At 39.5% G+C, this 14,815-nt stretch overlaps 2 protein-coding genes across 6 annotated transcripts in view; both read left to right on the top strand.

Moving 5' to 3' along the window:
• dock9b (dedicator of cytokinesis 9b) overlaps window positions 1-4,290 on the top strand; it is a 56,784-nt gene extending 52,494 nt beyond the window's left edge. For 2 of the 5 annotated variants that reach the window (XM_079460199.1, XM_079460200.1), the window contains exons 48-53: window positions 203-349; window positions 668-878; window positions 1,767-1,957; window positions 2,615-2,715; window positions 2,802-2,940; window positions 3,199-4,090. In XM_079460199.1, the coding sequence (XP_079316325.1) occupies window positions 203-349; window positions 668-878; window positions 1,767-1,957; window positions 2,615-2,715; window positions 2,802-2,940; window positions 3,199-3,324 (915 nt within the window). In that variant the 3' untranslated portion in view covers window positions 3,325-4,090. Of the gene's footprint in view, window positions 1-202; window positions 350-667; window positions 879-1,766; window positions 1,958-2,614; window positions 2,716-2,801 lie in introns of all 5 variants that reach the window. The other 3 variants (XM_079460198.1, XM_079460197.1, XM_079460201.1) reach the window with 2 other exon arrangements.
• Window positions 4,291-5,301: 1,011 nt separating this feature from the next.
• slc15a1b (solute carrier family 15 member 1b) lies at window positions 5,302-14,775 on the top strand. Its single transcript, XM_079460194.1, has 23 exons — window positions 5,302-5,519; window positions 7,592-7,629; window positions 7,823-7,907; window positions 8,014-8,155; window positions 8,249-8,368; window positions 8,513-8,612; window positions 9,612-9,702; window positions 9,817-9,900; window positions 9,981-10,063; window positions 10,273-10,359; window positions 10,510-10,599; window positions 10,722-10,766; window positions 10,859-10,891; window positions 11,001-11,089; window positions 11,193-11,274; window positions 12,311-12,430; window positions 12,537-12,671; window positions 12,780-12,826; window positions 12,948-13,055; window positions 13,224-13,338; window positions 13,483-13,620; window positions 13,756-13,863; window positions 13,945-14,775. Exons 1-23 carry the CDS (start codon window positions 5,513-5,515, stop codon window positions 14,146-14,148), a joined length of 2,151 nt encoding a protein of 716 aa, XP_079316320.1. The 5' UTR covers window positions 5,302-5,512; the 3' UTR covers window positions 14,149-14,775.
• The last annotated feature ends 40 nt before the right edge of the window (window positions 14,776-14,815 follow it).

Genomic DNA, 14,815 nt, shown 5'->3' with positions numbered 1-14,815 from the left:
CTTCAACAGTAGGAAAAATGACATTGGCAGTAAAAAGTGCCCCATAACTGTTTGCTTTCCTACATTGTTCATTGTATCTTCTTTTCTGTTCAACAGAACAAAGAAATGTACCAATATTGTTTCCTACTGTGAAATGGTGGCCAAGAACGGTTTGGTTACATTCTCACACAGATTGTGAAGGAGACGTGTGCATTTGTTTCAGGGTTTCTTCGAAGATGAGGATGGAAAGGAATACATCTATAAAGAACCAAAGTTTACTCCTCTCTCTGAGATCTCCCAACGCCTCCTCAAACTTTATTCGGACAAGTTTGGCCAAGAAAATGTCAAGATGATCCAGGACTCTGGCAGGGTGAGCAGACACATTTTTAATCAGAAAGCACAAACAACGGTGTCTATAAAGATTAAACAAACATGTATGCAGATTAGTACACTGCACACACACACACACACACACACACACACACACACACACACACACACACACTCAAAGAGCTTTATGTCATAAATGAGATACAGCAAAGCACTTTTCACATGAGTATATATATATGATAATTCGGTGACACCTTTATCCTACTGTTTTGTGTTTGTTCATATACATTTGTTTATCTGCATTTTACTGCACTCCGTCCATCCACGTATACCATTATCTTCTCCCCATATGGCTCAGGTGAACCCCAAAGACCTGGAGGCAAAGTTTGCCTACATCCAAGTGACGCACGTGACCCCGTACCTGGAGGAAAAAGAGCTGGAGGAGAGAAAGACTGACTTTGAGAGGAGCCATAACATCCGGCGGTTTGTGTTCGAAACACCATTTACAGAGTCGGGCAAGAGGCACGGTGGGGTCGAGGAACAGTGCAAACGCAGGACGGTCCTTACTAGTGAGTGGATTTGTTTGTTTTGTTTCACTGTGTCTAAACCCAACATATAATACATGAATTGTGAAGGAATAGTTTATGTTTATGTGCTCTGTCTCATCTTTAAAGGGATACTTCACCCAAAATAGTGTTTGGGTCCTATTTTAACGATCTAAGCGCTTGGTTTATAGCGCATTGCGCAGGTGCCCTCAGGGTGTCCGAATCCACTTTTGCTAGTTTGACGACGGGAAAAGGGTCGGCATGGTCTAAACGGGTGGTCCCCATTCTCTGGGTAATGGGTGTTTTTTGGGTGTAATGTGCAGTAAACCAATCAGAGTCTCATCTCTCATTCCCTTATAGAGCCAGTTGCGCTCGTGCCATGGCGGAATTTGCAAGAATCTGCTCGTGCGTGAGCTTAAACGGGTCTACACGACAAACCAGATTTTTATCTTTATATACACAATTAATATTTAATTTTTACTTTAACATTGTAATCAATGAATTTTTTATAGTTGGCATGTTTGTGTGCTGCTGCGCTGCCCTCTGTGTAATAAGTAAAGTGAAAGGCATTGTGGACCCACTCAGAGGCGCATTTTCTACTAACGCGCTCTTTAAATAACATATAAATATTGCGCCGTTGACTTTAGACCAGGTTTGAGTTGGTTTACAGCACAGTCTATTTTCCTCAAAATAGCAACGTGCCAACAATGCGTCTGAAACACCTCTTTTTTAGACCAGCACGCCCATGGGTGCACAAATGAGCGCGAATGCATTCGCTATTTAAACAACTGCGTCGTGCTGACTGTAGAAAAATGACTTGCGCTTGCGTCAGGTGTGCGAGAGGGCCCTTTGCGTTTTTAGCCGTCCAGCGGAAGCATTTTATGTTTATTGACTTTCTTATTTGTGTTTTAGCCACGCACTGTTTCCCGTACGTCAAGAAGAGAATAGCGGTGATGTATCAGCACCACACGGACCTGAGTCCCATCGAGGTGGCCATAGACGAGATGACCGGGAAAGTGGCGGAACTACGCGCTCTCTGCGCAACAACTGAGGTGGACATGATACGTCTCCAACTTAAACTACAGGGGAGCATCAGTGTACAGGTGTGTGTCATGCATAAATGAACAGTACTATGTACTATACTATGAACAGAATGAAATAACCTACAGAAAATCTTTGAATTTTTCAGTCATCGCTGAATCACGCAATTTGGTCGATACTGTGAGTTTGCATGTCAAAGTTCGCCACACTTGAACCCAACAAGAGATCCGTGTAAATAGAAAAGTCTCTAAAAAATGTATGACTTAAAGGTCCAGCGTGTCATTTTTTTGTAGGATCTATTGACAGAAGTTCGATGTTATATACAGAACTTTGTCTTCAGAGGTGTTTAAAGATCTTACGTAATGAAGCATTATGTTTTTATTACCTTAAAAGGAGCTATTTCTATCTACATACACCTCGGGTCCCCTTTACACCTCGGAATTCACCGTGTTGTTTCTACAGTAGCCCTAAAAGGACAAACTGCTCTACAGAGCGCATTTCCTAAATACGTTATCCCCTTTAGAAAAGAAGCAAAAACGTGACAACATCTTAGTTCTGTGTCAGCCACCGTAGTGCTTCGAAAGGGAGGGTTGATTGCAGTTCGCAACCCCACCGCTAGATGCTGCTAAATTTCATACACAGGTCCTTTAAATACCTAAGCAACCTAAAGACACATTTATACATCTAATTGTTTTTTCTGTACGTATCTTTCACTTCAGGTCAATGCTGGACCACTTACTTATGCCAGAACGTTTCTTGATGATGCCTGCGCCAAGAAATACCCAGATAACAAAGTCAAACAGCTGAAAGAAGTCTTCAGGTATATAAATGTTGACTGCCTTTGTTTGCAAATCAGAGCCCAAGAATGTCTTTCTCTAAACATGTTTGTTGTGTTTGTGCATGCAGGCAGTTTGTGGAAGCGTGTGGACAGGCGCTGGCTGTAAATGAAAGACTGATCAAGGAGGACCAGCAGGAATATCACGATGAGATGAAAGCCAGTTACAAAGATCTGACCAGAGAGCTTTCCCACATCATGCACGAACAGGTCAGGAGTATAAACACACACGCACACACACGCGTTTATTTGAATAAGACCTCACAGTCGCGCTCCATGTTTACAGACACCTCAAATAAATACAAATGTGTGCTTTTTTGTGTTTTAATCTTCATGAACATCCCTCTCTCTCTTTTTTGTGCTGGCCTTTGTAGATCGGATGGTAATGCAGCTTTTCATTTATCTCATCACTAAAAGAGTATAAATCCAATCCAAATGTCAGTTTTAAATGTTTTTCCTCTTCCTCAGATTTCTGCAGTGGATAGCGGGACCAAGAGCGCTCTGTCTCATTCGCTGCACATTTTCAATGCCATCAGTGGCACGCCCAGCGGCTCCACCCTGCATGGCATGCCTAGCTCCGCCTCCTCTGTGTGACCTCTCACCCCTGGCCTTAAGCCTCTGACCAGACCCACAGCTAGAGCGTGCACATAATGCATAAAGACACAAAAACGCAGAGATATCAAAGAATAAATGGTGTTTCATGGTCATCCGTTATATGTCTTGAACAAGCACAGATGTTCACACATTCCCATCAGTCAGCATCCAGGACATCGGGATCGAACTGCTGTGTCTTACGCCTGGAATGGCTACAATCCTCACCTTGAACGATTGAAAGATTGAAAGAAGGCCTTTTCTATTCACGGGTGTTTCCTGTGGAGACTTTGGCTAACAGAAATATTTAAGCATTAAGAATCAGCCTTTTTACTTTCACATTCCTTATTTTTCTAGCAGGAAGTTTGAGCTTTACTGTACAAAATACCCACGATCACCTGAGCCACTCGAACTTCTGAAGCATCCCATGCAACCACTTTTCCTTGTTTTTTTTCTTTCATAGAGATGTTAAAAGCCAAGAAACAAGTGCTGTTTCTTTGTAGGAGAGAGTGCAATAATTCTTTCTTCGTCCTGCTTATGTATTCTCAAGATCTCTTGCCAAAGTGGGAGGGCTGGATGTGAAATGTATACAGTATGGACGTAAGAGACGAACAGGATTTTTATAACCTTTCTGTAATGTTTGTTTTAATGTAAATTGTTTTATATCATGGTATATTAGATATGGGGGGTTATTTTGATTTAAAATAATGTTACCATTCTGTAAAGATATCAAAGTCCCCAAATCTCTGAATAAAGTGTATTATACTGTAGTTTACTTGCATCTTTTATTCAAAGTTGAGTGTCTAAACACGCTGACACGCACTTACGTTTTGATTTGTTCATCAGTCTGGTATAAATCGCAGCTCCCCTTGAACATCTTTTGAACAATCTTTATTACGGCACACTTTATCATTTCCTTCTCAATCCAAGATCCTCATAAAGTTCATTATAAATAAATTGCTTTTCGTCATATCTTCAATATTTACAGTCTCTTTAATCTTTGGTTTATGACCTGTTCAGATTATGAGGCCTTGAGAAACATTTCCAGTACCAATTGGCCGGCTTTAATCTTGTCGTAAATCATCGGTGTCATATTTAAAGCACTCGACATGTTGTTTAGAGAGATCATTTGGATAAAGCACTGTATTTTCTTGCCTACATTTTGTGCATTCTGAATAAAACATGCTGACTGGACTTTACGCACGCACTGTCCTGTCAATCTGCCCCCTCTCCTATCTAAACCATTGTATGGTCTTTCTGAGCGGGTTTGTTTACGTCTCTCTCGCTCTCTCTGTCCCTTCCATCAAATCTCCAAATGTCATCTCATGTGAGTGTCGATATTCATGGTTTGGCCTCTTTTTGCTGTACTGAGTTAATGAAAGTCATTTCAATACATGTGCAGAAGCAGAACAGCTGACAATGACATTGTGGTTTGTAAGAGTCATTCACATCAACATCACAGTGAGTAAATCCCTTAACTTTGTGATTATGTTGTCATAACTGTGGCGATGCTGCTGCGGCAGGTGTCTGTGTATCGGGGTTGTATCTAAACCTATCTTGAAAAGGTAATAAATGGCATTAAGAGGGTTTGTGAATGATCTTGTTGATGTGCTGGGAGTGTTTCAATGTACCAGGCTTACCCGGCATATCTAATCGATTCTCTGTCAGTATAGAGTTTGAGCTATTGAGAGTCTTGTGAAAGGAGTTAATAATTACATTACTGTATCATGTTTAAAAGTGTATTGTTAAGTATATTACACAGTAGTTTATACTTTTCACAACAGAGATCTGTTTATACTTAAACAGCCCAAAGTGTCTAAACAAGGAAAATAAGTTTATAACTTTCCCAAACCGCTAAACTTGATTTCCTGCATCATAAAAGTTGTATTAGTTCACGTGGTGTGATTTGCTGTAGAAATCGATAAGGGAGCCGTAAATAACAAAACAACTCCTTAATTCCCTCATCACCCCAACACACTCACAGTCACATTACTGTTAACATATGCTGTCATAAAATACAACGTCAATCCTATGTTAACCCTGGGGAGTTCTGAGGCGACATTTATTGCCCAGAGTCTATAAAACCGTGCTACCTGTGTACCAGGCCTTCAGAGTCAGCTACATCTGTCTCGAGGAGTGTATGTCTCTGTTCTAAAGGATAATCTTTAAAGCCAACCACATTGCCGTCATCATGGAGGGTAAGTGAGCTCTTAATGGTTATTTTCGAAAAGAAAATATTTACAGTATATGGACAGAAGAGATAAACACAACGTTTGTTATTTTTACATATGTCCAAAAATGTTACCGTTTTATTAACAGATTTTCACAAAAACTGTCAAAACCCATCAAATTAAAGAAAAAGAGCACAAATTTACAAAAAAACTGAGAAAAACGTAACAAAAACGGTTATTTTATGGAATATTTCTGGGGCCCCTGCTACTAGACAATATCAGTTTTTTTACAGGATTGTTTTACAGTGTAACCTTTCTGTAATGTTTGTATTGAATGTTCATGTATTGTAAATTGTTTTACAGTAGGGTATATTCAAATGTTTTATTCAATTTAAAAGAATGTTAACATTCTGTAGAGATAAAGAATCCTTAAAATCTCAGAATAAAATATATTCTATATTGTAGTTCACTCAGGTCTTTCATTCAAAGTTATGATTGTTGAGTCTAAACACGAAAATAAATACAAATATGAAAATATATCACGTATCTGTGTTACTTAAAGCTGCACAACATTCGTGACAGTTATTTAAAACATAACATTTATACAATACATAAAGCTTCACAACATTCGTGACAGTTATTTAAAACATAACATTTATACAATACATAAAGCTTCACAACATTCGTGACAGTTATTTAAAACATAACATGATCTCGTGTGGCGAGACACGGACAGAGGACTCAGGTGCAGACAGCGGGTAACAGAGGACTTTAATAAGTATAAAACAAAGACCCACGAGGGGGTAACAGAACAAAACATGGATACAAGAACATGACAAGACAGGACTAATACTGACTAGACTTAAATAAGACTAAAATTAACTATTACTATTAACTATTAACTATTAACATGAACTACAACACTACATATGACTCCACTGACAAACAGATGAACTCACCACACAACCACAATGAACCAGCACAAGACAGACGACACAAGGGCATTAAATAAGGGACCAAATCAAGAGGGGAACAGGTGTAGGTCATGAATCAATAATGAGGAAACGAGAGGATGGGAACAGAGACCAGACCGGAGAGAGTGTATGGAAGGCCATAAGGGCCATAACTGCCTCTCTCCACACAAGAGATGAGACTCTGTCATGATCCTGCCACTAAACCAAGAGAAACATGACATGATGCGGCAGAATCATGATAGAAGCCCCTCCTTAAGGAGCAGCATCCTGATACTCCTCAAGGCACAATCAAGAAGAGACAGACTGTGACACTGACAAAAACTAGGCAACATGATAATACAATAAACCAAAACGGGGAAGCACAAGAGTCCAAGGGAACACAAGAGTCCAAACAGGGGGGAAGTCCAAACAAAGGCAGGACACGGACTGGATAGCCGGCAGGACACGGCCGCATGCACCGGACTGAAATGGCCGCATGCACCGGGCTGGAATGGCCGCATGCACCGGGCTGGAATGGCCGCATGCACCGGGCTGGAATGGCCGCATGCACCGGGCTGGAATGGCCGCATGCACCGGACTGGAATGGCCGCATGCACCGGCAGGAATGGCCTCATGCACCGGACTGAAATGGCCGCATGCACCGGGCTGGAATGGCCGCATGCACCGGCAGGAATGGCCTCATGCACCGTACTGAAATGGCCGCATGCACCGGGCTGGAATGGCCGCATGCACCGGACTGGAATGGCCGCATGCACCGGACTGAAATGGCCGCATGCACCGGGCTGGAATGGCCGCATGCACCGGACTGGAATGGCCGCATGCACCGGCAGGAATGGCCGCATGCACCGGCAGGAATGGCCTCATGCACCGGCAGGAATGGCCTCATGCACCGGGCTGGAATGGCTGTCTGCACCTGGGTCCTCTGTCTGTGTCTCACCCTGTGATCATGACATAACATTTATACTATACATAACAAAGTTGCACAACATTCGTAACAGTTATTTAAAACATAACATTTATACAATACATAAAGCTGCATAACATTCGTGACAGTTATTTAAAACATAACATTTATACAATTGCAAAACAGGCTGTTGTAATAACATTTTGCTAAATGTTTTGCAGACAATGAGCACGGAAAAGAGAAGAAGAACAGGAAAAGTGTAAGATTTGATCGATCGATAAGATTTATCATTTCTAATCAATAAACCTGTTGGTATTTGGTTTGTAACCATCTGCATGAGATTTTATAGCAAATGATTTTTCTAGTTTTGTGGAAAGGGATGTATTATCAGGATATAGTATTATTTAGTTTTAATGTAAATAATGTATTTGAATGCTTTTGTGTGTCTGTAGCCGGAGTGCTGCGGCTATCCGATAAGCATATTTTTCATTGTGGTGAATGAGTTCTGTGAGAGATTTTCCTACTATGGCATGAGAGGTAAGACCACGAAAACCAACAAAATAATATGAGACCTGTGTTTATAAAAGTTCTGGACATGATTTTCTTTTCAATCCATGTCACTGATCATATCTCTGTGCTGCAGCTGTGTTGGTGCTGTACTTCAGATATTTCCTCCGCTGGGATGATGATTTCGCCACCACCATCTACCACACATTTGTGGCCCTGTGCTACCTATCACCCATCCTTGGGGCCGTCATTGCTGACTCATGGCTGGGCAAGTTCAAGTGAGTGTGACCCGGTCATCATCACAAGTACATCTGAATTTATTACAATTGATGTAAATGTCTATGTATCTCATCTTTCTGTACTTTCTGCAGGACAATCGTGTCACTGTCCGTAGTGTACTGTATTGGCCAGGTGGTCATGGCCGTCAGCTCCATCCATGACATCACGGACACCAATAGAGATGGCACACCTGACAACTTGTCCTTACATATGTGAGTTACTTTTTTGGACATGCATTGTATTACAAAATGTTATTATTGAATGTGAGAAAATCACAACGCTCATTTTGATTTAAGTTTTGTCATTTATCTTTGTTTTTTATTTGTATTGAAATGAATGAATTTCCTTTATTTTAGTGGTTTGTCCATGCTGGGACTCCTTCTTATTGCCTTGGGAACAGGAGGTATTAAACCATGTGTTGCTGCGTTTGGAGGAGATCAGTTTGAAGATCATCAGGCATGTTGACCTCTATACACAGATACACATACAGTGTGTGAAATGCAGACGGGTACAAAATCCTGTTCAGCAGTACATTATTGAGGCTGATTGTTCTTATAATCAGCTGTTCTGGTATATTATCAGAGCTCAAGGTTGATTCTTTGATACAGAGTTAGATATGAGCAAATAGAGATACACAACCGGTTTCGCAGACATCAGCACTCTCCGCCGCCCCTGCCACAGGGACACCAGTTCTCAAAGGTCAAAAGTTCCAAAGTTTGAAACATTTAGTTCCACATTTAAACTCTGATATGTTGTTATATAATGTAATATATGGTTGTGTTTGTTAAAAAATAATAAATAGATTAGCTATCATGAAATAACAATGAACAATTTGGTTTTACAGCATACATAAGTTTGTTGATATTAGTAAATGCCAATACAGTCATGTTAGTTCATTTTGCATTTTTTAAATGTTAACAGTTAAAATGTCTTTTGATTGCATAAATGTAGACTAAATTCAAATGAATTAATATTACTAAATGCTGTATTTTTCATAGTAAGTTCATGTTATCTATTGTTATTGTGTAATGTTAACAAATGCATCAATTTCTTATCTAAAAAAATCCAAATATTCTTTAATCGAGATCATCCTCCCAACGGGGTTAGAGAAATAAAATAATTCAATATTATTTTTCTTTCCCCAATGGGAGATTTTGTTGCTTGTTGTTTTAAACATAAACGTCCTCAATTCTTATATTTTCTTTGAAAAAACAAGATAAAATATATACGGTAAGAGTACCTGTCAAAGAAACGTATCTTAATGTATGCATTTTTCTATATTTTAACTAGAAAATAAGACAAAATGCAGAGTAATAATGTTGTATTTGTTAACATAAGCCTACTTTGTGTAACAGCAAATATGAACCAACTATGAAAAATACTTTACATCATTAATAAATCTTTGTTCTAAAGTAAAGTTAGTTTACTTACTGTTTAATGTTTGATTTTTTCCAGGAAAAACAAAGAAGCACTTTCTTCTCCATATTTTATCTGTCCATTAACGCCGGCAGTCTTCTCTCCACGCTCATCACCCCCATTCTGAGATGTGTGTATTGCGCATGCGTGATTGATAATAGCTTGGCACGCTTCTACGTTTCTTTGTTAATATATCAGTACCGTCTCTCTTATCGTTGTTGTGTACATTTGTTTTGTTCTCCAGCTCAGGAGTGCGGGATCCACACAAAGCAGCAATGTTACCCGCTGGCTTTTGGAGTCCCGGCAGCTCTCATGGTGGTCGCGCTCAGTGAGTGTCGAGTCTGTAATGCTATACTCTGTACGACCACTGGGTGGCAGCATTGGCTGACTAACATATTCTTTGTGCAGTTGTGTTTATCGTAGGTAAAGGCATGTACGTTATGGACACCCCTAAAGGCAACGTCCTGCTGCAAGTCATGAAATGCATTGGAGTAAGAATGTGAATGATACATTATTTTAATACGTAATGACATAATTGTCACAATAAGCTAAATTTGAAGAAAGCATCACTGGTTATAGGCAAAACAATCAGCATGATTGATTTTACTTTATTAGTTGGTAATTGTATGCAACAGTGTAAGTAACTCGGTGAAGCCACATCCAATGTAAATAACCGATTCTTGTGTTTTCTCGGTTTTAGTTTGCGATTAAAAACCGTTTCAGAAAACGTGGTAAGCAGTATCCAAAGAGAGAGCACTGGATGGACTGGGCCGAAGAGAAATATGATGTATGTTACACATGTACACTAACATTTTCACTGACATTTATCTGTTTTATACTTTTTTTGCAACACCAATGCTGTTCAATTCATAGAGAACACACCTACAAAAAAGAAACAACGCTATAACAGAACACCCGTTTACTGTCTCCTTTGCAGAAACTTCTGATCGCTCAAGTGAAGATGGTATTAAAGGTGCTGTTTCTCTATATCCCTCTGCCAATGTTCTGGGCTTTATTTGACCAGCAGGTTAGTATAAGGACAAACAGTGATGTCACACCCATACACATTCTCAAGCAACGATTCAAAGCCAAAAGCCGTTAACCTTGTGTTTTCCAAACTGTTGTTCAGCGTGAGTTTTGTCTTTCCAGGGCTCCCGCTGGACTCTCCAGGCTACCACTATGAATGGCAACTTTGTACGTTTACAAAAAAAGAACAGAAAAAAGTCAGTGTGTGTAACTAACTGTACAAATTAACTATCATTTTTTTGTTTTGTCTGCCACCATAGGGAGCATTTAATATTGAACCGGATCAGATGCAGGTAAGACGGATTTGCTGCTTCACCATACAGTACATCAAAATCGTATTTACATTGGTGAATGTTGATGTTCATAATGTGAACTGACAGCATTCCTTGCGTTCCGATGCAGATCGTCAACCCCATTCTGATTGTTATTATGGTGCCCATCATGGACAATCTTGTCTATCCACTTATCAAAAAGTGCCACATTAACTTCACGTAAGTGCAGCTTCATGGCTACAACCTTCTTGATATATATATTCAATAAAAAAATGAATCGAAAGTGTCTATATGTATTTATGTGTGTGTGGTAACTTTCTAGGCCTTTACGGAGGATAACCATTGGAATGCTGCTGGCTGCATTAGCATTCGTGGCTGCCGCCCTTCTGCAGATTCAAATCGATGTGAGTTCCGCAGATAAACGCAGAATTGGGCCGCATGATAACGAGTGAAATGATAATAACGATTTTGAGTGTAAAACGTATTCTGCATATTCATTCATTCATTCACATGTTAAAATATACTGTTGTAAATATACTTCCGCAACATTGTATTTCAAAGCTCTCATATGCATACTTAGCCCACCCAAAAAATTTGATCTGTTCTTGATTATGCTTAATTAATCATTAATTAATAATTATTTACGTAAACGCAGATACGCGCAAAATAGTGCTGCATGACAATAGGTTAAATGATAACCACGGTTATTTTGATACATTTTTAATCACGAATAATAATCGCAGTTATCCTGTCAATTGGAATGTATTCGGCATATATATTCAACTTTACAGCCAATTAATACATGTTATAATCTGCCACTGTTGAACTTCTTCAACACTGTATTTCAATCTTCTATATAATCAGCCCCCCCCCCCCAAAAAAAAACGATTTCTGACCACGATTATGCTTTATTAATCATTGGAGGTGGAAATCTTTTCGATTAGTCACGATTAAAGTAAATCTTGCAGTCCTAACGCAGATACACATAATATGGCTGCATTATAATGGGTAAATGGTAAATGATAACCACCATTATTTTGCTCGAAACTTTCATCGCGAATAATAATCGCAACTATTCTGTCAGCTTAGAACATATTTGCCCTATTCATTAAACTGTACAGCAAATTACTTCACGTTACAATAGCACTGTTGTCATCTGTACACTCAGCCTCCCATAACAAAACGATTTCTGACCACGATTATGCTTCATTAATCATGGAAGGCGGAAATAGGTCACAATTCAAATGAATGTATTGTCTTTACAGGTTACGATTATTGGCGATTCAAATGAATCATGCAGCCCTAACTTAGAAACAACACAGCAACTGTTTTGCAAAATGTAAAATTATATTGATGTGTTTAGCTTTGTAAAATGATATCCATTTATGCACTTGATGCATGGCCTGAGCAAGGCAAACAATTATGTTTTCAACCCAACAGAAAACATTGCCAAAGTTCCCCTCAAGCTCCCAAACCCAAGTAAAGTTCCTAAACTTGGAGAGCAGATCTCTGGCTGTTTCTCTGGATGGACAACAGCCATTTGATGTACCTGCATTTGGGGTAAGTATCGCTCCACGTGAAATCACATAAATTCTGTTGTATGCATTATTACTTAAAAGCGTGCTAGAGTAATTAACATTTTTATGTCTTGTTGTTCCCGTCTCAGGCTAGAGATGAATATGTGACATTTGACAAAGACAGCTTTACAGTGTCAATTGATGGAGGAATCCCTGTTACGACTCAATTCTCGAAAGGAGCGAGACAAACAGTTTTAATTAATGCTCAAAGGATCCAAGAAACTGTAAGTGCACAACTTATCTGTATAGTTATCGGATTGTCCTACATCTCACCCCTAAAGAAAATACATTGATTGAAAGTTATCATCAACCATTTATTTTGTCCACTTCAGCTTCAAGACTTGACACAGAAACCAGAGCAAGGCGTTAATGACATCAAGTTCGTGCATTTCATCTTCTCAAAGTGTTATTCTCTCAAACACAATTTGTATTCATAAGAATGGGATTCTGAAGTTATCAATAATACTTCGAATTGAACTTGCTGGTTTTATGTTTCCTAGGTTTGTGAATGGCTATAGCTTACCACTAAACATCTCAACAAAGTCTCACATATTGGGTGTCATCGCTCCACTGAAAGTATCAAACAGCACAACCGTTCGCCAGGGCAAGTACGTATTCTTTCTGTGATGTATGAATCACGTGTGCATGATAGCTACAAATCTGTAAATATACAAATACATTGTAGCCATTGTAAACCTTTGTCTAGATGCAAGGCGTCTATCTTTAACGTTGAACCTTGACTGCCTGTTTTTAATGTGGATTTGATGTCTTTCCAGAACTGACTTCACTATTGTGAACGAGGCAGGAGACAAATGCAGTTACACCATGCAGCTCGGCTTCGGTAGTTCCTACACGGTCCTGATCCCCAGCAACTTAAGTTTTGGCACAGGCGTAAGTCACGATTTAAAGTACACCTTTACAAATGCCATCTAGGTACATAAAGCATTATGATACCCTGACATCAAACCAATGTCATTTGCTAACAACGAATAGACTAGAATGTGGGTAGCAAGTGATGTTTGGTTGTGTTTCCAGTGTGGCGACAACATTAAGAAAACAGAGAATATCAAGCCCAATGCTGTCCACATGGCCTGGCAGGTCATTCAGTACTTTCTGATGACCTGCGGAGAAGTGATGTTCTCTGTCACTGGATTGGACTTTTCTTACGCACAGGTATGACAGCGTTGCTAATATTCTGGTAGAGTTAGTTTCCAACCAAAAATACAGCTCCCTGCAAGTATTGTAGTTGGTACCAAACTGAACAATGGAAAAGAAATGCTCTTATCATATCAACGTGTTACCTTTTAGGCTCCAAGCAACATGAAGTCTGTCCTCCAGGCCGGTTGGCTGTTGACCGTAGCTGTGGGCAACATTGTTGTGCTCATCGTAGCCGAGGCAGGCACACTTCCGGACCAGGTATGTCTTTATTTGACCACCGTGGGTCAAATTCACTTTCTGTTTGCAACTGTGACTTAATAAGGGTGTGTTTTTCTACAGTGGGCAGAATACGTGCTATTCGCTGCACTCCTGGTGGCTGTGAGCATCATCTTCTCCATCATGGCTTACTACTACACCTACATAGACCCGGCAGAGATCGAGGCTAAATTTATAGAACACGAGCCAGAAGACAAGGAAAAGAAAGATATTGAGATGACAAAGAGAAATTCGGTTTCTTCAGTGATCAAAAAGACGAAGATCTAAACGCATTACTTTGTCATCCTCCAGCTTACAAGTGTTTGGGTCTAATGTCTGATTCGCCATTTTCTTATCCCGGTTCGGCTTGGGATTCATCATAGTAGAATTTCCAAGAAATGGCCAATTCTGCCTACAATGTTCTGGTGTGGTTTGGGATGAAAGCTATGGTCAGTAGACCATCAGCTGTGTGTTGGTACCCTTGCAGGTGGGTTGTATTTATTAGTGTATTATGTTACTATCAATTAAGAGTAAAGAAAAGAGTGTTCTTCCGGGTGGAGGACTAGCAAAGCAATGCACATAACCACTGCTGTGGAAAATCATGAGACTGAATCTCCTGTTTTGTTGTTCACACCAAAATAAAAAAAATACATAATTTATTCATCCTCATGTTGTTCAAAACATGTATGACTTTTTTTCTGTGGAACACCAAAAAATATATTTTGAGAAATGTCCGCGTTGTTTTGTGTCCATACAATGCAAGTCAATAGGGGCCAGTGTTTGGCTCCCGACATTTTTTTTTAAATATCTTCTTTTGTGTTCTGCAAAAGAAAGAATCATATAGTTTTAGAACTATTTTTGTATGAATAGATGTTAATATTTAAATAGCTGTATTAAAGGGAATTCATGTTTGCACATTTGTAATAGTGTTATTTTATGGAGTGACACTTACCTA

This window comes from Barbatula barbatula (assembly GCF_947034865.1).
Source record: "Barbatula barbatula genome assembly, chromosome: 7".
In the NCBI taxonomy this organism is placed as follows: Eukaryota; Metazoa; Chordata; class Actinopteri; order Cypriniformes; family Nemacheilidae; genus Barbatula; species Barbatula barbatula.
This window is presented reverse-complemented; position numbering and strand designations above follow the sequence as displayed.

What these genes read in the sequence shown, in the direction of transcription:
- slc15a1b (XM_079460194.1), top strand. An exon ending in AAGTCATGAAATGCATTGGA is followed by an intron (nt 10,064 to 10,272) that starts GTAAGAATGTGA and finishes TCTCGGTTTTAG; the next exon opens with TTTGCGATTAAAAACCGTTT. An exon ending in CCACTATGAATGGCAACTTT is followed by an intron (nt 10,767 to 10,858) that starts GTACGTTTACAA and finishes CTGCCACCATAG; the next exon opens with GGAGCATTTAATATTGAACC.